The 21,945-nt window shown below is 43.0% G+C and overlaps 2 protein-coding genes across 2 annotated transcripts; both read left to right on the forward strand.

The window, feature by feature from the left end:
* Positions 1-5,030: 5,030 nt before the first annotated feature.
* selenos (selenoprotein S) lies at positions 5,031-10,499 on the forward strand. The gene is made up of 6 exons (XM_046336065.1): positions 5,031-5,339; positions 6,909-7,040; positions 7,361-7,467; positions 8,188-8,277; positions 8,723-8,795; positions 9,537-10,499. Exons 1-6 carry the CDS (start codon positions 5,246-5,248, stop codon positions 9,617-9,619), a joined length of 579 nt encoding a protein of 192 aa, XP_046192021.1. The 5' UTR covers positions 5,031-5,245; the 3' UTR covers positions 9,620-10,499.
* A 623-nt stretch (positions 10,500-11,122) lies between these two features.
* Positions 11,123-18,923, forward strand: chsy3 (chondroitin sulfate synthase 3). Its single transcript, XM_046336061.1, has 3 exons — positions 11,123-11,832; positions 16,023-16,518; positions 17,257-18,923. Exons 1-3 carry the CDS (start codon positions 11,522-11,524, stop codon positions 17,368-17,370), a joined length of 921 nt encoding a protein of 306 aa, XP_046192017.1. The 5' UTR covers positions 11,123-11,521; the 3' UTR covers positions 17,371-18,923.
* Positions 18,924-21,945: the final 3,022 nt, after the last annotated feature.

The raw sequence follows: 21,945 nt of genomic DNA on the forward strand, positions 1-21,945 counted from the left end.
TCTCTTTCTACAGTATCTATTTCTATACTCATTCCTCTCAGGGTCTGAAATGTTGAAGTGATTCACACCAAAGTTCAAAGGCGCAATACATTTGCCATTGTTGGTTGCAATTTTCCTGAACCAAATATAGTCAACTTTTACAAGTTGTGAAATTATTCACTGCCCTTGCCTAGTTTTTACATTTTCGCCTTAAATCAAAATAATACCAAATCTAAGATGTCTTGATTGCATTAGTATTGCTGTGCCACACCAAAATTATTTCAGGTGCAAACATTTCTTTAAGTTGAATGTACAATAACAGTAGTTCACGTCAGTCCACAGTAAATGATCCCCGCCTTTGCCAGGACTCAACACATTTAAAAATGGGGGAAAACAGCATGTTAATGCAATATATTTATTTTAGCTTTATTTTTACATTTATTTTAGACCAACAGAAAGAAGCATTATCACAAGATTTATCAGAACAGGCATATTCACTATTCATTAACCGAAAGGCTTTATAATCCAAATATATGCATGCAACAAGGCAAACACCATGAATTATGACCCACTTTGTAAGAATTGTCTTCTCTGAGAACTGCCAAAGGTTATTACTTTCTTGAAGTGAACTTTCACAAAACCTGATGATTTACTGTTCAAGTGAAAACACTAAGGGCTGGATTCCTGGATAGAGATTATTAAGCCTAGTCCTGGACTAAAAAAAGCATGCTCAATGGAGAATCTCCATTTAAATAGCCTTTTAGCCCAGCATTTTACATAATCTGTGCTGTCTGGGAATGTGATTCAATATTTTTGTGAATTTAGATGTTCTGGTGATGTTTTAGACATTCAAACAAAGTGGACGTGGAATTTTTGGATTTTTGTTTTAGATTCCGTCTCTCACAGTTGAAGTGTACCTATGAATAAAAAATTATAGACCTCTACATGCTTTGTAAGTAGGAAAACCTGCAAAATCGGCAGTGTATCAAATACTTGTTCTCCCCACTGTATATATACACTGCTCAAAAAAATAAAATGAACACTAAAATAACACATCCTAGATCTGAATGAATGAAATATTCTTATTAAATACTTTTTTCTTTACATAGTTGAATGTTCTGACAACAAAATCACACACAAATTATCAATGGAAATCAAATTTATCAACCCATGGAGGTCTGGATTTGGAGTCACACTCAAAATTAAAGTGGAAAACCACACTACAGGCTAATCCAACTGATGTAATGTCCTTAAAACAAGTCAAAATTAGGCTCAGTAGTGTGTGTGGCCTCCACGTGCCTGTATGACCTCCCTACAACGCCTGGGCATGCTCCTGATGAGGTGGCGGATGGTTTCCTGAGGGATCTCCCAGACCTGGACTAAAGCATCCGCCAACTCCTGGACAGTCTATGGTGCAACGTGGCGTTGGTGGATGGAGCGAGACATGATGTTCCAGATGTGCTCAATTGGATTCAGGTCTGGGGAACGGGCGGGCCAGTCCATAGCATCAATGCCTTCCTCTTGCAGGAACTGCTGACACACTCCAGCCATATGAGGTATAGCATTGTCTTGCATTAGGAGGAACCCAGGGCCAAATGCACCAGCATATGGTCTCATAAGGCGTCTGAGGATCTCATCTCGGTACCTAATGGCAGTCATGCTACCTCAGGCGAGCACATTGAGGGCTGTGCGGCCCCCAAAGAAATGCCACCCCACACCATGACTGACCCACCGCCAAACCGGTCATGCTGGAGGATGTTGCAGGCAGCCGAACGTTCTCCACGGCGTCTCCAGACTCTGTCACGTCTGTCACATGTGCTCAGTGTGAACCTGCTTTCATCTGTGAAGAGCACAGGGCGCCAGTGGTGAATTTGCCAATCTTGGTGTTCTCTGGCAAATGCCAAACGTCCTGCACGGTGTTGGGCTGTAAGCACAACCCCCACCTGTGGACGTCGGGCCCTCATACCACCCTCATGGAGTCTGTTTCTGACCGTTTGAGCAGACGCATGCACATTTGTGGCCTGCTGGAGATAATTTTGCAGGGCTCTGGCAGTGCTCCTCCTGCTCTTCCTTGCACAAAGGTGGAGGAAGCGGTCCTGCTGCTGGATTGTTGCCCTCCTACGGTCTCCTCCACGTCTCCTGATGTACTGGCCTGTCTCCTAGTAGCGCCTCCATGCTATGGACACTACGCTGACAGACACAGCAAACCTTTTTGCAACAGCTCGCATTGATGTGCCATCCTGGATGAGCTGCACTAGCTGAGCCACTTGTGTGGGTTGTAGACTTCGTCTCATGCTACCACTAGAGTGAAAGCACCGCCAGCATTCAAAAGTGACCAAAGCATCAGCCAGGAAGCATAGGAACCCGAGAAGTGGTCTGTGGTCACCACCTGCAGAACCACTCCTTTATTTGGGGTGTCTTGCTAATTGCCTATAATTTCCAGCTGTTGTCTATTCCATTTGCACAACAGCATGTGAAATTTATTGTCAATCAGTGTTGTCCCCCCCCCCCCCTTGCCCCCAACAGCCTCAATTTGTGGTGACATGGACTCTGGATACATCAAAGTTACCCTAGTAAGAACATTGGGGGCAGAAAGTAAGAAAAAGTAGACATAGATGTTTACTGCAGGGTGTGATGAAATCTTTCAACTTTCACTTTATTCCTGACTAGCTTCACTAGAAGAAACTGTGGCTGCTATTCAGAATTCTCTGGAAGCCTCTTCCTGTTGGCAAACAGTCTGAAGCTTGTGAGGGATTCTCTACATTACATACAGTCTCTGCCCTAGCCTAGTCATTCAGCTGCCCAGAGCTCAGGTTACTCTGCTGTATTTGAGTGATGAATGGAGAAATAGTGCTTGTTTAAAGGCCCAGTGCAGTGAAAAACATGAATTACCTGTGTTTTATATACATTTCCACGCTATGAGGTTGGAATAATACTGGCCCCTAAGACTTAAACAAATGTTTACAGATTTGATTTGATTTTATGCACCATTGAGACAACTTTCGACACTGAATAGCTGTCTACCATCCGGTTACTCAAACCTGCACCCCATAGGCTGTTGCCCTATGTGCATAGACATGGAACACTGGTCACATTAATAATGCTGCATACTATTCTACCTACTTCATATGAATATACTATATTCTAGTCAAGGCCTATCCAATAGCTGTACAAATACTATTCTATCCTACGTATTCTTCAGATATACCACATTCTATCCATACACTGTCCATAAGGTCTTTACATCCCATCATATATACGCTACCGTTCAAAAGTTTGGGGTCACTTAGAAATGAATAGTTTTGAAAGAAAAGCACATTTTTTGTCCATTAAAATAACTAAATTACTATTGTAGCTAGAAACGGCAGATTTTTTAAAATGGAATATCTACATAGGCGTACAGAGGCCCATTATCAGCAACCATCACTCCTGTGTTCCAATGCCACGTTGTGTTAGCTAATACAAGTTTTTCATTTTAAAAGGCTAGTTGGTCATTAGAAAACCCTTTTGCAATTATGTTAGCACCACTAAAAACTGTTGTACTGATTAAAGAAGCAATAAAACTGCCCTTCTTTAGACTAGTTGAGTATCTGGAGCATCAGCATTTGTGGGTTCGATTACAGGCTCAAAATGGCCAGAAACAGGAAGCAGGTGAGCTGGATGTTTTGTGGTAGAAAAAAATAGCCGGTCGAGCAGAACACGTCAACACTGTTACCCATTGATAGACAGGATATAAATGTTTTAACGTACATTTTTTTGTCAAGCTTGATTTCAATTGCCCCTCTCTGTGCACATAACAAGCATCCATTCCTTCTGTCACAAGGGAATTCATGGCTGTTTTTAAGATTAAATCGTCTACCCTGTTACTTTATTTGACACATAATAAGGAGTAGTTTTTTCTTGTGGGGAAATCATGTTTTTTCTTTTAGTTGAACATGTGCTCTTTATGACAATGTGAAAGTGTGAAAAAAAAAATTGAGGACCAAATTAAACTGCCCAAAAGGTACTCAATTGGTGGACCGACCCAATTATCATAGGAATAGCCTACAATAATTTACAGAAAACATATTCAAAACCAAATATATTTTCCCATTTAAATGATGTACAGAAAATACGTTTCAGAAAACCACGTGGCTCCAAATGTGTTAATTGCATAACTTAAATGTCCTTTCGATTTAACATGGGATGTGAAGTTGACGCTTCAATCTTTATATGTGAAAAAACAAAAGTACAATTTTACAAAATCATGTGTTTTTCAATGTGAAATGTCTGAAAGTGGCTTCACATCTTTAGTTTACATTTGACCCTTCCATTAGGACAATGAAAATAAATGAGGGTTGTTATTTCATAATAGTGTACCTTACAAACAACCTTATGCCTTTGATTTCAATATGCACATTAACCTGTATAATTTGTGGAAAAACAAGTGAACTTTGATAAAACTTACCCTCCTCTGTCCGGAACCGCACAACTGCTCTTTGTCCATTTGAGACTTCAACTAGACAATCACCACCGTTGGACTTTTTACTCTGGAAATATTTGATCAACTTGTTTTGTACTTTGGGGACATCATGGTTTCCTAGCTCAACAAGCAGAGAGAACGAGTATGCTTCTGCCATTGCTGCTGGCCTTCAAAGAATGAACAAATCTGTAGGCTGCTGTAGAGATAGACAGCATATTCACTGAAGGGTGAGACGTGTCGCTTATGTTTTTGTGAAAAAATATCTTATTTGACAATGAAACATATTGCCGCAACATAACAAACAGTTGATTCCATTTTTTTTTATTTTACCTATATTTAACTTGGCAAGTCAGTTAAGAACAAATTCTTATTTTCAATGACAAGTGGGTTAACTGCCTGTTCAGGGGCAGAACGACCTTGTCAGCTCGGGGGTTTGAACTTGTAACCTTCTTGGTTACTAGCCCAACGTCTATGCTTAATTTTTTTACCTTCCAATTTATAGAATGAAAAGCGGCATGACTGATAAGTGTAGCATTTTTGAAAGGACTAAGTGTGTATTGACATCTAGTTCCGCTTGCTAGGATACATTTATTGGACTCTGCTGACACCTCGTGGGTGGCTGGTGTCTTGCTCAGAAGCACGAGAGGCTTCCACGTCATCTTTACTGGGGTGGTGTTAATAACACATATACCAGGAAATAGCACTTTTTGTCAACTCACGAAGCATGGAAAAGTAGCTCGTTGGAGCTGTGGTGACATTGAAACGCATAATTAGAGGACTATAGAGTCACCAATACGTTTAGAAATGGATGACGATGTTACCATTGAGGACGAAGGTGGACCAGAAATACAGAAGACACCCGTTGGAAACCAGGATTTAAGTTTCCTGCAACAAACTGGTAAATTGGCTAGCTAATATCAGCTGCACATCTGTCAGTTTTCTGGCTTGTTTACCAAGCCTAGCTGGCCTGGCTAGATATCCTTCAAAGACTAAAGCTTATAATGCAGCTAGCTAACGTTATAGCAGTGGTTGTAGCTAGTTTAGCTAGTGTAGGCTAAGATGGCTAGCTACAGTAGCTCGCTAGCAAAATAACTAGATACAGAGACGCCTCATTCATTGACAGGGCTACCAACTTTTGAAGAAAGCAAATATAACTCCAAGCTATGTGAATTTCATTTCCCCTGGCACACTCTTATATGGGAGAACATTTTACTGTTTTAAAGCTCTTTCCTGCAATTCTACGTATTTTGACATGGTTTAGGCCCATGACCAGGGTAACAAATAACACCGGTCTGGTGTATTCAGGAATCAGGATGCTTAGAAAATTGAATGAACACAACATTTTACGACGATTTTGGGTGGCTGAAATGTAAAGTATGCTAATTTAAAAAACTTTTTGACACTTCAGACAGTAATAAGATGGGGAGACAGGCAAATGTGAGACGGTGGAGAGGTTGGGAAGCAGGAGATTGGAAGCAGGGATTGATCCCTGTTCTCAGGTGGAATATACGGGAGTGTTATCACTACACCAAAGCTTTGCACAGGAAATTCTAATGTTGATGGCAGTGGGTAACTAAATCCTAGATTGTAGTCTCCTTGTCCATAGACTGCCTTCAAGGTAAGGACACACAACGTTTTCAGTATTTTGTCATTTGGGTGAATTCTCTTTAAAATAGGTCTAGAATAAATTCCTGCTTCATTTCTCCTGCTTCAATCACCCAACCTTCAAGGAAACATCTAATAAATATCAATATGGGTTCTGGCCATCATCTTACTCTATGTAGACAAAATATGTGTTTGAGTTGAGTCCCCCTACCATCTCTGCCTAGCATGTGCACCATACCAGAATGTGACATGTATTTGATTCCTGGAACATTTCATAGCAATGCTTTTTTTGTATGATCTATTCAAGACTGTCCATTAATGGCTGCAAAAATACATAGCCTTGTACAATTTATTTTCAAGACCCAAGTAGTCATATCAGATTTTGAATCTGTGATTACACTGGCAACATTGGGAAGAAGTGGAATAATAAAATAATTGTTGGAGAATGACATTTGTGTTATTGCTGACATCACATTAATTACCCTGTATTTTAGCAGTTTCACAGCTTATTTCCTGCAATTTCTACCCATTTTGCCGTGGAGTGGATCAACATTTTCCCCCTGAAATTATACACATTTTGTAATGAATTATGCCATGTTAATATAATATGAGTGTGCATGACTAACAAAATCAATAGGGGCCCCCTGTAGGTCAGGGCCCCTGGGCACGTTCCCTTCATGCCCGGTCCGTATTCGGCCAGGATTACTACTTGTTTCGATAGATGGCTTAAACTAAAAATTGTTAGCTGTCATGGCTAAAAGAGAAAAGATACTGATGCACAAAATTGCACCTGATGTATTCTACTGTTTTTACACTCAATAGTAAGTTGAGACCTCAACATCATTTCCCTTCCTGTCCACAGTTGGACCATTGGTGGCAGAATATGGATGGTATCTGTTGTTCATGTGTGTGGGGGTCTACCTGGTGGTCCAGCACCTGAGCAAGAGGAGAGTCAGCCAGGGACAGAGCAGCTCGGCGTCTGGAGCAGTGCAAGGTGAGTGGCTGTGACCAATAGTTTTTTATTTAACCAAGGAAGTCACTGAGTTTGACAAGTACATTTAGTCTCTTATGCAGACACGCGCACACACACACACACACCTAGGACATGAGCATTCTTGTTGCAGCTCCAACAATGCCACATATTCTCAAGACAATGACAACCTTGCTGAGGCAGAAACCAACTGGCACTCACAGGCTAGAGCCAGCTCTCATTCCATCCAGGCGTCTGACACATCAGGAACGGAATCTCTGAATGCCATGGAATTAATGGAGTCAGTAATATCATCCAATCTTTTTTTTTTTTTTATCTGGCAGATCCCAATGCAGTAGTGAGGAGACAAGAGGCACTGGAGGCGTCCAGGAGAAGAATGCAGGAGGAGCTGGATGCCAAGGCGGCCCTCTTCAGGCTGAAACAACAGCAGGTATAAAGTGACACCTTTCACATAAATGAACCATACATAGACCATGGACGGACCGTACATAGACCATGGAACGGACCGTACATGGACCATGGGACGGACCGTACATGGACCATGGAACGGACCGTACATGGACCATGGGACGGACCGTACATGGACCATGGGACGGACCGTACGTGGACCATGGACCATGGGACGGACCGTGCATGGACCATGGACGGACCGTGCATGGACCATGGGACGGACCGTGCATGGACCATGGGACGGACCGTGCATGGACCATGGGACGGACCGTGCATGGACCATGGCTTTTTAGCAAAGTGTAATTTCTCAAGTAAGACTTTTGCTAGGACTGTCTGAGTTGGGAGGGGGAAACTATCTGTTATTGATAGAGGTTAGGAACTCTTTCTTATTGGCCTATTAACTAATTTAACGCCTGGTGATGTCACCAGACAGGCTAAAACGCCATCCCACCAAAACAGGCGGAAATTTTATTAATTTTTTGTCTTTTCAAACAGCTCTCACACATTATCATTGTTTTCACAGTATTATTCTAACCTCATAGTGTGAAAATAAATATGTAAAGCACAGGAAAGTCACGTTTTTGACTGAACTGGGCCTTTAACACCGATCTGAAACCCCAGGCACCATAACCAAGTTTGCCCATTGTCCCTGCCAAATCTGATCTTGAAGACTTTTTGGTACTTGTCTTTTGTCTGATAGCTGGAGGAGGAGAAGAGACAACAGAAAATTGAGATGTATGACAGCATGAAAGAGGGGAGGAGTTACAGAGGAAAAGCAAAGACAGCCCAGGTAAGCTGCCTTCTCTATCATAGGCCTACATACCATATGCCATTTAGCAGACTCTTTTATCCAAAGCGACTTGCATGCATTTCACATATGTGTGGGCCTGGGAATCGAACACAGCCCTGGCATTGCAAGCACCGTGCTCTACCAACTGATTCATACAGGACCACCATACATAAAATGCAAAGTAAATGCATCATTTGGTAGATATTATGGCAGAGTCAGGAGTTTTTTACGGGCAGGTCACAAGGTCAGAAAAATCTCTAGGCTGTGATAAGTCGTGATTAGCATCTAGAGTTTTTCCTGACCATGTCCATCCTGACCATGAAGAAACTCCTGTCTCAGACATATTACATAAGTCGTAGTGATTACATGAAACCCATGAACAAATGAGGTTTCTTGTCTGTACATGAAACTAGCTCATAATTATTATTATGATGTAACATTTCAGAACACTGAAGAGGCCAGCACATCGACTACAGTGTTGAAACCAAAGACTGACAAGAAGCCCCTACGGAGCAGTGGTATGTTGACATATTTGATGATGAGAGCAGTATTGTAATTGGGGGCTTCCAGAGGTATGTTTGTAATGGCTGGGAGGGTGTGTAAGCAACACAAAAAGGGGGTTAAGTGTAATTACATTTTTATGATTGTATATCCCTTGTGACCCAATAATAAAACGTAAGACATCATGCTCACTGTTAGTAATTAAGCAGGTTCTGAATCCTACTAGATCCGTTTCTGCCTCCATGCAATGATGAGCCACTTCCATAGTCATGCAAGGCACTAATCTTACTGTAAATTAAAAGCTCTGCTATTCTTACTGAAACCTATTCAAATGTTATACATTTAACATTTACACCTGCAAATGGTGACAAATATAAAGTACATACCAGTAGTAACGAAGGAATGAAATCCACAAAAGAAAAACAATTGAACACTGCGCATCGCACCTTTGTACTGCAACTAGTTGGTCTTGCTAGTTATGTACATCTGTCTGTATTATGATTGCTAATATTTTGTATTTCAAAAACGTTAGCGATACAAAATGTCCATCCTTGCAACTGATGTTTTTTGGATTAGGATCCGGTAAGAAGCAGTACCTCTGGGGGGGGTGGTGTGTATCCAAACAATGTCTTTAAAAAAAGATGGCTAAACTGTGATGTTGCTCCTTTAAGGAATAAGTAGTAGGTAGTTGACTCTGGCGTCCTCCATCTCCTCTCTGTTCCAGTAACCTACATTCTGCCCTGCTGTGTGTATTTCAGGCTTTAATCCCCTGAGCGGAGAGGGAGGTGGATCCTGTGCGTGGAGACCAGGAAGGAGAGGGCCGTCAGCTGGCGGCGGATGAGGTTAAAGGAAGTCAGAGCCACAGGCTCAAGGTAGACATCTCCCCCTTAACCCGGATCTAGGATCAGAATACCCTACTATCGTTCCTAACATGAACTATTAGGAGGATGGAAGAAATATCTGACCCTGTATCTGTGGCTAGGTGTGACTTGTGTCTACTCTGAGGTGACCTGTGAACTCTGATATTTGACCCATTCGAGTCACACACTGACCCACTGAAGGAAGCTGCCAGCAATCTCAAAGCCCTCTTAGTTATTGATCTAAATCAATCTGTTATTTGTAACTCTCTGTGTTTGGGTTTAGGGATTGGTTTCACAACTGTCTGTTTTAGATCATGTTGCCTCAGTAATATTAGCATTGTCAAAAAATACAATGTGTTGCCACATGATAACGATGGATCCTTTATGTTTTAATGCCTTTGGACAACTTCAAACTAACCAGTGGTTGAAAACGATTGTCTTGTTTCCACATTCAAATTCTGGCTTATTGAATCATCTTATTTCAGGACACCTGAGAAGGACTTCTGAGTACGACAGTTTCTAATGATGCTATTCCTGTAAATGGCACCTGTGCCAGTGGGTTTGGCTGATGACTTTCAGTGTAACTGTGTGTGTGTTTTCTTGTCTTATTTTGGGGTTGGCATCTGTGTAAACTTTCAAATGTGCGCTGCCTACCAAGGCTTCATGTTGCGAGAGTAGATGCTAGCCAGATGGCTTTAGTAGTGCTGTGCACCGTACTGCTTTTTATACAATTACATAAATCAGATGTAACCGTTAGTCATCATGTTATTTATTGGAATATCAATGATCATCAAGCAATTTTAGTTACTGAGAAATAAACTGACCTGCACCTTTTTATCACAATAAAGATATTATAGATAAGTTGTCTACCTATCTGTGATGTTTGATGGGGAGGCTGACTGACGACACACAATAGCTAATGAAATGCTTCCAGTAGCGTAATCATACACCTGCCAACTCCATGTTGCCCACTAGATGGCGGCAGTGTAATGTAAATGAAGCCACAATCATAACGGTATAGGTACATAGTTTCTAAACTGTATTGGGTAAGATCTCACTGGCTGTCATAGTTGTAGTCTTGCTCTTAAATTGATAAGAATTTTATACAATCATTATAAACCTTATGTTAATTTTCTGCACACCATTTACATTAATTGAGTTCTAGAGCATTTTGTGGTTGGCCTAGTCGGTTATGTCTCAAATTGCTTTTTCATTTCACTATCAGTGCCGCATATTAACTCGGCTGACGTTTAATTTCAAGGTTCAACAATGCTTGCTCTACTTTTTTGCATGTCTGCATGCATGGTCTTTCACTTTCACCGGCTCATCATCAGGGCATTCTCAGCTTGTGATCAGACTTGCACGTCAAATACTGGAAGGAAAAAAAGCTGAGACCACTGCGTAATCACACACCCCAGCCAGTCAGAGCGCTCCTACGGAGTATCCACTAGGTCAAATCACACAGTTAAGCCGCGTTGCTACTAAGCGTTTTCGACATTCTCACAATGGCGAGGTAGTGGAAAGAATGGGTTGGCTACGCGTCTCTGGGCGAAGAAGAAACCATACATTTTGTTGAAGGTCGCAGTTTTTTGTCATTTATTGATAGCGACGGAATGCTTGCTGATTAGTAGGGCCACATGAAGAGAGGAGTGTACGTTCAGGTGGTGGGTTTATGGAGACTGCTACGTATGCAGCAGCCAGCTTACATCGGGACCAAAAGCGGGTTGGAGAAGAAAGAGGCTTTCCTACCATGAGAGCGAGTTAACCCCGTTTTTTTTTATGAGGGAGAAACAATTGAACCAATATTGCTTTACAAAGACGCTGTGTTGGCAACAGCGAGAATAGGCTACGAGGCAAATCGGAGTTGGGTCAAGTTTTGGGGAATGGCAGGTCGAAGCCGAAGAGCATGGTTTAGTGTTCTGTTGGGGCTGGTTGTCGGGTTCACCCTGGCTTCCAGACTCATATTACCGAAGGCTACGGAGTTGAAGAAATCCGGTCAGAAACGCAAGGCGAACCCAGCCGGTTGCGGGTTGAACGGGGGTCTGAGGAGAGAATTCGGTGGGATATTATGGCCCCCGCAAGATAACGGATTTTCGGCGACGGAGAAGCCAGTTCCGAGGTCCAACAATTTCCTTTACGTCGGCGTCATGACTGCCCAGAAGTACCTGAATAACCGCGCCATCGCGGCACATAGGTAAGTTATGTGTAGAAATGGAAGGAATGTTGTTTTTTCTCTTTAACAAGATACCATTTTCAGCTATTAGTTTTCTGTCCCAGGGTTTCTGTACGCATCAGTTCTGCTCATTCCTCTCCTCATTCTGAAATTGTCAGCCTACATTTTACATAGGCACTTAAAGATAAATATTGTTGCTAGTTTTCTGCCAAATAGGGATACCGAATTTCAACAATGTTGCCTACACTCTTTAAGTCTTATGCACAATTGTTATTAATCTAATCAAATCAAATGTTGCTAGTCGCCATTTAACAGTGTATCAATGCCATGGCTCAAATCAAATCAAATGTTATTTGTCACATACACATGGTTAGCAGATGTTAAATGCGAGTGTAGCGAAATGCTTGTGCTTCTAGTTCCGACAATGCAGTAATAACCAACAAGTAATCTAACTAACAATTCCAAAACTACTGTCTTATACACAGTGTAAGGGGATAAGGAACATGTACATAAGGATATATGAATGAGTGATGGTACAGAGCAGCATACAGTAGATGGTATCGAGTACAGTATATACATATGAGATGAGTGTGTAGACAAAGTAAACAAAGTGGCATAGTTAAAGTGGCTAGTGATACATGTGTTACATAAGGATGCAGTCGATGATGTAGAGTACAGTATATACATATGCATATGAGATGAATAATGTAGGGTAAGTAACATTATATAAGGTAGCATTGTTTAAAGTGGCTAGTGATATATTTACATCATTTCCCATCAATTCCCATTATTAAAATGACTGGAGTTGGGTCAGTGTCAATGACAGTGTGTTGGCAGCAGCCACTCAATGTTAGTGGTGGCTGTTTAACAGTCTGATGGCCTTGAGATAGAAGCTGTTTTTCAGTCTCTCGGTCCCAGCTTTGATGCACCTGTACTGACCTCGCCTTCTGGATGATAGCGGGGTGAACAGGCAGTGGTTCGGGTGGTTGATGTCCTTGATGATCTTTATGGCCTTCCTGTAACAACGGGTGGTGTAGGTGTCCTGGAGGGCAGGTAGTTTGCCCCCGGTGATGCGTTGTGCAGTCCTCACTACCCTCTGGAGAGCCTTACGGTTGAGGGCGGAGCAGTTGCCGTACCAGGCGGTGATACAGCCCGCCAGGATGCTCTCGATTGTGCATCTGTAGAAGTTTGTGAGTGCTTTTGGTGACAAGCCGAATTTCTTCAGCCTCCTGAGGTTGAATAGGCGCTGCTGCGCCTTCTTCACGACGCTGTCAGTGTCAGCTGTGGCCTGTATTATGATAGACCTTTTTCTTGTGAGCTATTAAACACCTCAACTTTAGGCAGATCATGTCCTATAAGTTGGCAAGACAAAACCTTGTTGGATATACTATTATAGATGATATAGAGTCACTATAACTTGTCCTAAGTGACATTTAGAAGTCTTTGTTACAGGGTCTATGTTATAACATGCACTCAACATTCACATTCACACCCACATTTACCCTACAAACATCATACTTCAATAGGCAAACTCTTCTGTTCAGTTTTTCAGGCCTTTGCCAACTCTGAACACATTCTCTTCACAATTGAGCTGTATCATTCTGTGGTGATGGTTTTACCATCAGATGAGCTGCGTAGGCTCTTTGGTTTACCATCAGATGAGCTGCGTAGGCTCTTTGGTTTACCATCAGATGAGCTGCGTAGGCTCTTTGGTTTACCATCAGATGAGCTGCGTAGGCTCTTTGGTTTACCATCAGATGAGCTGCGTAGGCTCTTTGGTTTACCATCAGATGAGCTGAGGCTCTTTGGTTTACCATCAGATGAGCTGCGTAGGCTCTTTGGTTTACCATCAGATGAGCTGCGTAGGCTCTTTGGTTTACCATCAGATGAGCTGCGTAGGCTCTTTGGTTTACCATCAGATGAGCTGCGTAGGCTCTTTGGTAGGCTAGTTTTGAATTAGATTGAGTAGGCAATGGCTCCATCCAAGATATCTCCAATTGTGAGGGGTTTCTGTAGGTGTTTCGTTGTAGACTAGCACTGATGCTATTAGTATAGCTCTAAATGTAGAGATGTCTGTTTGGAAAGAGTGAATGTTAATGTCATTAGCCTTGAAATGTCTTTCATCTCGGCCCGACTGAAATGCAGTGAATGTGAAGCTGAAGGTTTTATGAAATGATGGGTTGGACCGAGAAGACTGCAGACTCAACAGTGCTATCTTTTCATGTGTCCAGTCATGTGGAAGATTCAATATAATTCAGGGGAAATGTGTTTGCACATCTGCAAAGACATACAAGTATATCTGTGTTCAATCAGATTAATTAGTAGAGTAGTTTATTTAGTCTCCCTTGAATGTCCTTTCAATGGACCGATCATGATGAATGTCTAGAGACCTGAGAAGGAGATATCTATCACAGTATTTTACATCCACTCCCATGTCATTATTTTGGACCCAAAGTAAAGTCCCATTTAGTTTATTTTCAGTGCAGTGTCTCAGTTGTTAGTTAATTACTAGATTCCCCATTCAAATACAGTTCTTTATCCCAATGAAACATTACTGGTGCTAAGTTGGGTAGGGCTCAAATCAGTGGGCTCAAATCAGTGGGCTCAAGTCAGTGGGCTCAAGTCAGTGGGCTCAAGTCAGTGGGCTCAAGTCAGTGGGCTCAAGTCAGTGGGCTCAGTGGGCTCAAGTCAGTGGACCTCTTGTAAATACAGGTTATAACACATGTTATGCTGTGTTATTACATGACGTTCCTCCATCTTTTTGACATTTTAGTCATTTATTAGACTCTTACAGTAGTGAATATTAGAGGTCGACCGATTATGATTTTTCAACGCTGATACCGATTATTGGAGGACCACAAAAGCCGATGCCGATTTAAATAAATAAATAAAAAATATATATTTGTAATAATGACAATTACAACAATACTGAATTAACACATATTCGAACTTAATATAATACATCAATAAAATCAATTTAGCCTCAAGTAAATAATAAAACATGTTCAATTTGGTTTAAATAATGCAAAAACAAAGTGATGGAGAAGAAAGTAAAAGTGTGATTTGTGCCATGTCAGAAAGCTAACGTTTCAGTTCCTTGCTCAGAACATGAGAACATATGAAAGCTGATGGTTCCTTTTAACATGAGTCTTCAATATTCCCAGGAAAGACGTTTTAGGTTGTAGTTATTAATAGGACTATTTCCCTCTATACCATTTGTATTTAATTAACCTTTGACTATTGGATGTTCTTATAGGCACTTTAGTATTGCCAGGCTAACAGTATAGCTTCTGTCCCTCTCCTCGCTCCTCCCTGGGCTTGAACCAGCAACACAACGACAACAGCCACCACATCGAAGTAGCGTTACCCATGCAGAGCAAGGGAAACAACCACCCCAAGGCTCAGAGCGAGTGAAGTTTGAAACGCTATTAGCGCGTGCTAACTAGCCAGCCATTTCACTTCGGCCACACCAGCCTCATCTCGGGAGTTGATAGGTTTGAAGTCATAAACAGCAACGAAGAGCTGCTGGCAAAACGCACGAAAGTGCTGTTTGAATGAATGTTTACGCGTCTGCTTCTGCCTACCACCACTCAGTCAGATACTTAGATACTTGTATGCTCAGTCAGATTATATGCAACACAGGACACGCTAGATAATAATAATCTAGTAATATCATCAACCATGTGTAGTTAACTAGTGATTATGATTGATTGTTTTTTATTAGATACATTTAATGCTAGCTAGCAACTTACCTTGGCTTACTGCATTTGTGTAACAGGCAGTCTCCTTGTGGAGTGCAACGAGAGAGAGGCAGGTCGTTATTGCGTTGGACAAGTTAACTGTAAGGTTGCAAGATTGGATCCCCCGAGCGGACAAGACAAAATCTGTCGTTCTGCCCCTGAACAAGGCATTTAACCCACCGTTCCAAAAATCGGCGCCCAAAAATACCGATTTCCGATTGTTATGAAAACTTGAAATCGGCCCTAATTAATCGGTCGACCTCTAGTGAATATATATATATACGTTTTCCCTGGTGGGAATTGAACCCACAACCCTGGCGTTGCAAGCATCATGCTCCACCAACTGAACCACATGGGACCATCTATCTATGTCCTTCGTGGGCACAGACTTGTGTTTGTGTGTGTGTTAGTACTCTTACCCACTCTCCATCCTATAGAGTACCTGACCTCTGCCTGTGTCTCTCTCTGTAGAACGTGGGCTCAGACCATCCCGGGCCATGTGGAGTTCTTCTCCAGTGAGGGTTCGGACACCACCATCCCCATCCCCATCGTGGCGCTGCACAACGTGGACGACTCCTACCCACCGCAGAAGAAGTCCTTCATGATGCTCAAGTACATGCACGATCACTACCTGGACCAATATGAGTGGTTCATGCGGGCCGACGATGATGTGTACATCAAGAGCGAGCGCCTGGAGGGCTTCCTGCGCTCGCTCAACAGCAGCGAGGCCCTCTTCCTGGGCCAGACGGGCATGGGCGCCCGCGACGAGCTGGGCAAGCTGGCGCTGGAGCCCGGTGAGAACTTCTGCATGGGTGGCCCCGGCGTGATCATGAGCCGCGAGGTGCTGCGCCGGATGGTTCCTCACATCGGCCAGTGCCTGCAGGAGATGTACACCACGCATGAAGACGTTGAGGTGGGCCGCTGCGTGCGGAGGTTTGCCGGCGTGCAGTGTGTCTGGTCCTACGAGGTAAGAGCAAAGATGGCGGCTGGTCGTATTGTATACTGCAGTTATTCCATCTATCACTGCTTTTGAAGGTTTATTTTTAATTGGTGTTATACAAGAGAAGGCTGGGTAGAAAACCATCTGAGAATGAGGATGTAGTCGGTAGAAATGACCTTCAATGTATTCCGTCTGAAGTGTACTGAAATGTGAGGGGAATCGCCAACAAGACGCCTATCTTGGTTTGAAGTACTGTGTGAAGTGAAAGACATCATGCAGTGGATTTCCCACACAACACAGTAGAGTGTCAAGGGCATAAGTTGATAGTCAGTAGATCTGGCACCTTCAGTAGGCAGTCCTTAGACTATCTCCTGGCAGATTTACTATTCACAATATATTTATGTGACCATATGATTTCTTGACAGATCAAAGAAAGGGACAATTCCATTAAATTATGCTGAGCACCAGTGCGTCTAGGAGAAAAATGAGTCCGATATTAATTGCTGTAATGATTAGGGTTTGCTGTACCGTTGTTCCCCAGTGACCTACTGTAGAGTAAAAACCGAGCACATATTGGTTACTGTCATGGCTGCACCTTTACAACAGAGAAGATGGACTGTTTCAAACACAAACAGGTCAAACGATGTGACCCATACTACTGGCGCAATATTTGTTTCTTCCTGTGGTGGGATTGGTGGGCTGCATTTTGCATTCGTAAACCATGAATGTTTACACCTTGTTCCGTCATGTTACCTCATTATCTAGCGAGCTGACAGCCTGGTTACTTCACCATTCTATCCACTACACATTAGAGGCACAGAAAGAAAGGAAAGGGGTGGCTTCTTCAGCAGGGGAAGGATCACACCAATGAGTGAATGACTGATCTCTTGCATGTCGTCACCCACAAACTCGACGTTCTTAAAGAGACCCTGTACAATTCTAATGTTTTGCATCTCAATAGGTACACAATGTAGAAACCTCATTTTTCAATGGCGGGATTTTGTTTCAACATTTTAGCTTTTTATAATAAACAAATGTCTTTACACTGTTAAATATTAATTTACAGAGCACAACGTGTGCTTCATATATACTGTATCTCAATCAATTTCAACTTTATTTTCTGGCCAAACAATATTTTTTTCCCGCATATACTGCAATCAAACTTCCTTGTTTCAGACTTTTGCTTTCTAACGTGCGTTGTTCTAAAATCAACCCCATTTAAGGTTCTGCAGGTGTAATTTAACAAGGTTCTGCAGGTGTAATTTAACAAGGTTCTGCAGGTGTAATTTAACAAGGTTCTGCAGGTGTAATTTAACAAGGTTCTGCAGGCGTAATTTAACAAGGTTCTGCAGGTGTAATTTAACAAGGTTCTGCAGGTGTAATTTAACAAGGTTCTGCAGGTGTAATTTAACAAGGTTCTGCAGGCGTAATTTAACAAGGTTCTGCAGGCGTAATTTCGGCTATCAGAGATTATGGGTTGCAGCTTGGCAAAAGGTGTCTGTTTTCTGACTGACAGCCTTTGTTAGTGTGGTCATCTCACAGTAACTGTGGAGCTTTCGTGCTGCTGTCCTCACAAGCATTAGACAGAGACTAGAGAGGGAACTGTCAGACTCTTAATTCAACTGTCGATCAATTCATGTCTTTATTCATTAGGACCACTTGATCTGACGTGTGCGTTCGCTTACGCCCCCGCGCCCCGCTTGTCCTTTGATATCAAGGTTATTATGACCCTGAGTCACTTCTGTGTGTGTGTGTGTGTGTGTGTGTGTGTGTGTGTGTGTGTGTGTGTGTGTGTGTGTGTGTGTGTGTGTGTGTGTGTGTGTGTGTGTGTGTGTGTGTGTGTGTGTGTGTGTGTGTGTGTGTGTGTTTATTGACCAGTTTGTAAACCATAACAAGACATGTTCTGTTTGTAGTTGTCCACTGGGTTCCTTTGCAAACTACCAGAAACAGTATGTTGTGTATTTTAGCAGCAGACACAAGGCCGGGCACCCACCCACCATACGGTTGACTTGTCATTCTTCACTTCAGTTAGTCATTTAGCCATAAATCAAGTCACTGTTGAGACATGCAGCTAAATGCACATTTCCCCCATCCAAATAAATCTGCATATAATATCAGGCCTGTGAACAAATTGGTAAAACACAGCATCTGTTCAGTTTTTAAAGCTGCTAATTAATCTGGTTTGGCAGGTGGAATGAGACAGACATGTCTGCTGTCTCATATACAGAGTTCAGTCCCAGCCACCTTTACGACCTGCCTGGGGCCACTTTTAAACAGCCATTTGATGTGAGTTTTAATTACAGCTTATTGTTTATCTAGTTACAGAGAGCGGAGCCAAGCAACTGCATCATTAATATCAGTGAGTGTGTGTGTGTGTGTGTCTCTGTCTCTCTGTCCTCTTCCTCCTAAGTGTGTGTCTGTTTCTCTCTGTCCTCTTCCTCCTAAGTGTGTGTGTGTGTCTGTGTCTCTCTGTCCTCTTCCTCCTAAGTGTGTGTCTCTCTGTCCTCTTCCTCCTAAGTGTGTGTGTGTGTCTGTCTCTCTGTCCTCTTCCTCCTAAGTGTGTGTCTCTCTGTCCTCTTCCTCCTAAGTGTGTGTCTCTCTGTCCTCTTCCTCCTAAGTGTGTGTGTCTCTGTCTCTCTGTCCTCTTCCTCCTAAGTGTGTGTGTCTCTGTCTCTCTGTCCTCTTCCTCCTAAGTGTGTGTGTCTGTGTCTGGCTGTCCATCCGTCCATTCCTTCCTCTCTCCTCATCACATCTCCATGGTGAATCTAAATGACTGTTTAACATTACATTGTCTGAAATCTCAGACAATTTCCACATTTTGATGATTCAGTACGTTGGTAGGAAAACTTGCTGCCATCACAGTGGAGGACTTTACTACTAAAATACAGATGAAAAGTCTCTTCTGAAGATGTATTCCTTCAATAAGAGGCAGTTGTTTGGTCAGCCAAGCCATCGACAGTGTGTTTTGTGGGAGCGTTTGAATGAATGTCTGTTCATTAGTCTATTTAATGTGGTGAAGGAAGAGAAAGAGGTGTGACCCAAACCAAGGCTTATTATTCATCTAGGAGTCCAGTCTTAGATGTGAGACACAAAGCCTCTCTTTGTGGTACTGCTAATAAAACACATCCCACTGACTACTGGAGGGGTGGGATGGATGGAGGGGTGGGTGGATGGATGGAGGGGTGGGTGGATGGATGGAGGGGTGGGTGGATGGAGGGGTGGGTGGATGGATGGATGGATGGATGGAGGGGGATGGATGGATGGAGGGGTGGATGGAGGGGTGGGTGGATGGATGGAGGGGGGGTGGGTGGAGGGGATGGATGGAGGGGGGGTGGGTGGAGGGGTGGGTGGATGGATGGAGGGGTGGGTGGAGGGGATGGGTGGAGGGGTGGGATGGAGGGGTGGGATGGATGGGTGGGTGGGGGTGGATGGAGGGGTGGGTGGATGGATGGAGGGGTGGGTGGATGGATGGATGGGGGTGGTGGATGGATGGATGGAGGGGTGGATGGAGGGGATGGATGGAGGGGTGGATGGAGGGGTGGGATGGAGGGGTGGGATGGAGGGGATGGATGCAAATAATCACATGGGCTCACAGTGAAATATGGTCCTGAGTCACGTGATTGTGTCTGTAAAGGCCCAGGTCTCACTCCCTGACCACAGAACCATATCTGGTTTCCTCAGTAATGCCTGCCTGTGGAGTTAGTTGCTATGGTAGCTGTGCATCCATGTCTCCCTTCACTACGAGTGAGTCAGTGTTGAGAGTCATTATCCAAATGGTGTTTTAGAAGAGCCCTCCAGTGATTCAGAAAGAGCAGCAGAACAGCCGTCACTGGGCTTTGAGTCTATTGATCCTCTATCACAGCCACAGAACCCAGGGGTTTCTGTCAGACTTGCTGTTATCATACACTACAAGTATGTGGACACCTGCTCCTCGAACATCACATTCCAGAATCATGGGCATTAATATGGAGTTGGTCCCCGCTTTGCTGCTATAACAGCCTCCACTCTTCTGGGAAGGATTTCCACTAGATGTTGGAACATTGCTGTGGGGATTTGCTTCCATTCAGCTATAAGAGCATTAGTGAGGTCGGGCACTGATGTTGGGTGATTAGGCCTGGCTTGAAGTCGGCGTTCCAATTCATCCCAAAGGTGTTTGATGGGGTTGAGGTCAGGGCTCTGTGCAGGCCAGTCAAGTTCTTCCACACCGATCTCGACAAACCATTTCTGTATGAACCTTGCTTTGTGCACAGGGGCATTGTCATGCTGAAACAGGAAAGGGCCTTCCCCAAACTGTTGCCACAAAGTTGGAAGAACAGAATCGTCTATAATGTAATTTCTGTAGCATTAAGAGTTCCCTTCACTGGAACTAAGGAGCGTAGGGTTGTTGGTGACCATATTACTGCCACAACCTGCGGTCACCAATCATGAAGGCAGTCAGATTCCACGTGAGCATTTAGTCACAGTAGTTAGGCTTCTCCAAGTGCAGATGCTGCTGCTGGTCATTAGTACATTTAACATTACATTTAAGTCATTTAGCAGACGCTCTTATCCAGAGCGACTTACAAATTGGTGCATTCACCTTAACCTACCTAACTTGCTAACTGCCTGGTTCTCAGCACTCTAATGTCCCTCTAATCACTCAGACATCAATATAAATGTAATGGAAGATCTAATGATACTCTTCATTAGAGCTCATGTTCACAACATTTCTATAGGCTATGCAACTGTGTGAGAAAACATTAAACAGCAGAGGATCCCATCAGCTTTCTAAAGGCCAGGCCTACTATATTCTCAACGTTCCTGATATGAAGCACATAGCTTCTCTTTACAACAGGAGTACAGCCTACCTGGCTGGCATGGAAAAACATCATTAGAGTCGCTTCATGCAGCCTTACAATGTATTAAAAATCAAAACATATAGCTTCGTTTGTAGAACAACTAAAGTTACATGAATAACTCTAAATTACGCATATAGATACCTATTTCTTTGTTTTACCGCTCAACACAGAATAGCTGCGCTGTGCTCACTCCCTGAATCGTTTGGAGAAAATATGATATTTTATTCAGCTTTGTTCAATTGTATTCTTCATACTATGAAATAGTGCCATGGAATTATATGCAACTCTTGTCTGCTAAATGAACTAGTGTAGCCCACAGCCATTTGGAATGGCCAGATCAGGGCCTAACATAAGCACAACTCTTGTCTGCTAAATGAACTAGTGTAGCCCACAGCCATTTGGAATGGCCAGATCAGGGCCTAACATAAGCACAACTCTTGTCTGCTAAATGAACTAGTGTAGCCCACAGCCATTTGGAATGGCCAGATCAGGGCCTAACATAAGCACAACTCTTGTCTGCTAAATGAACTAGTGTAGCCCACAGCCATTTGGAATGGCCAGATCAGGGCCTAACATAAGCACAACTCTTGTCTGCTAAATGAACTAGTGTAGCCCA

Source organism: Oncorhynchus gorbuscha, unplaced genomic scaffold (assembly GCF_021184085.1).
Source record: "Oncorhynchus gorbuscha isolate QuinsamMale2020 ecotype Even-year unplaced genomic scaffold, OgorEven_v1.0 Un_scaffold_910, whole genome shotgun sequence".
Lineage (NCBI taxonomy): Eukaryota > Metazoa > Chordata > Actinopteri > Salmoniformes > Salmonidae > Oncorhynchus > Oncorhynchus gorbuscha.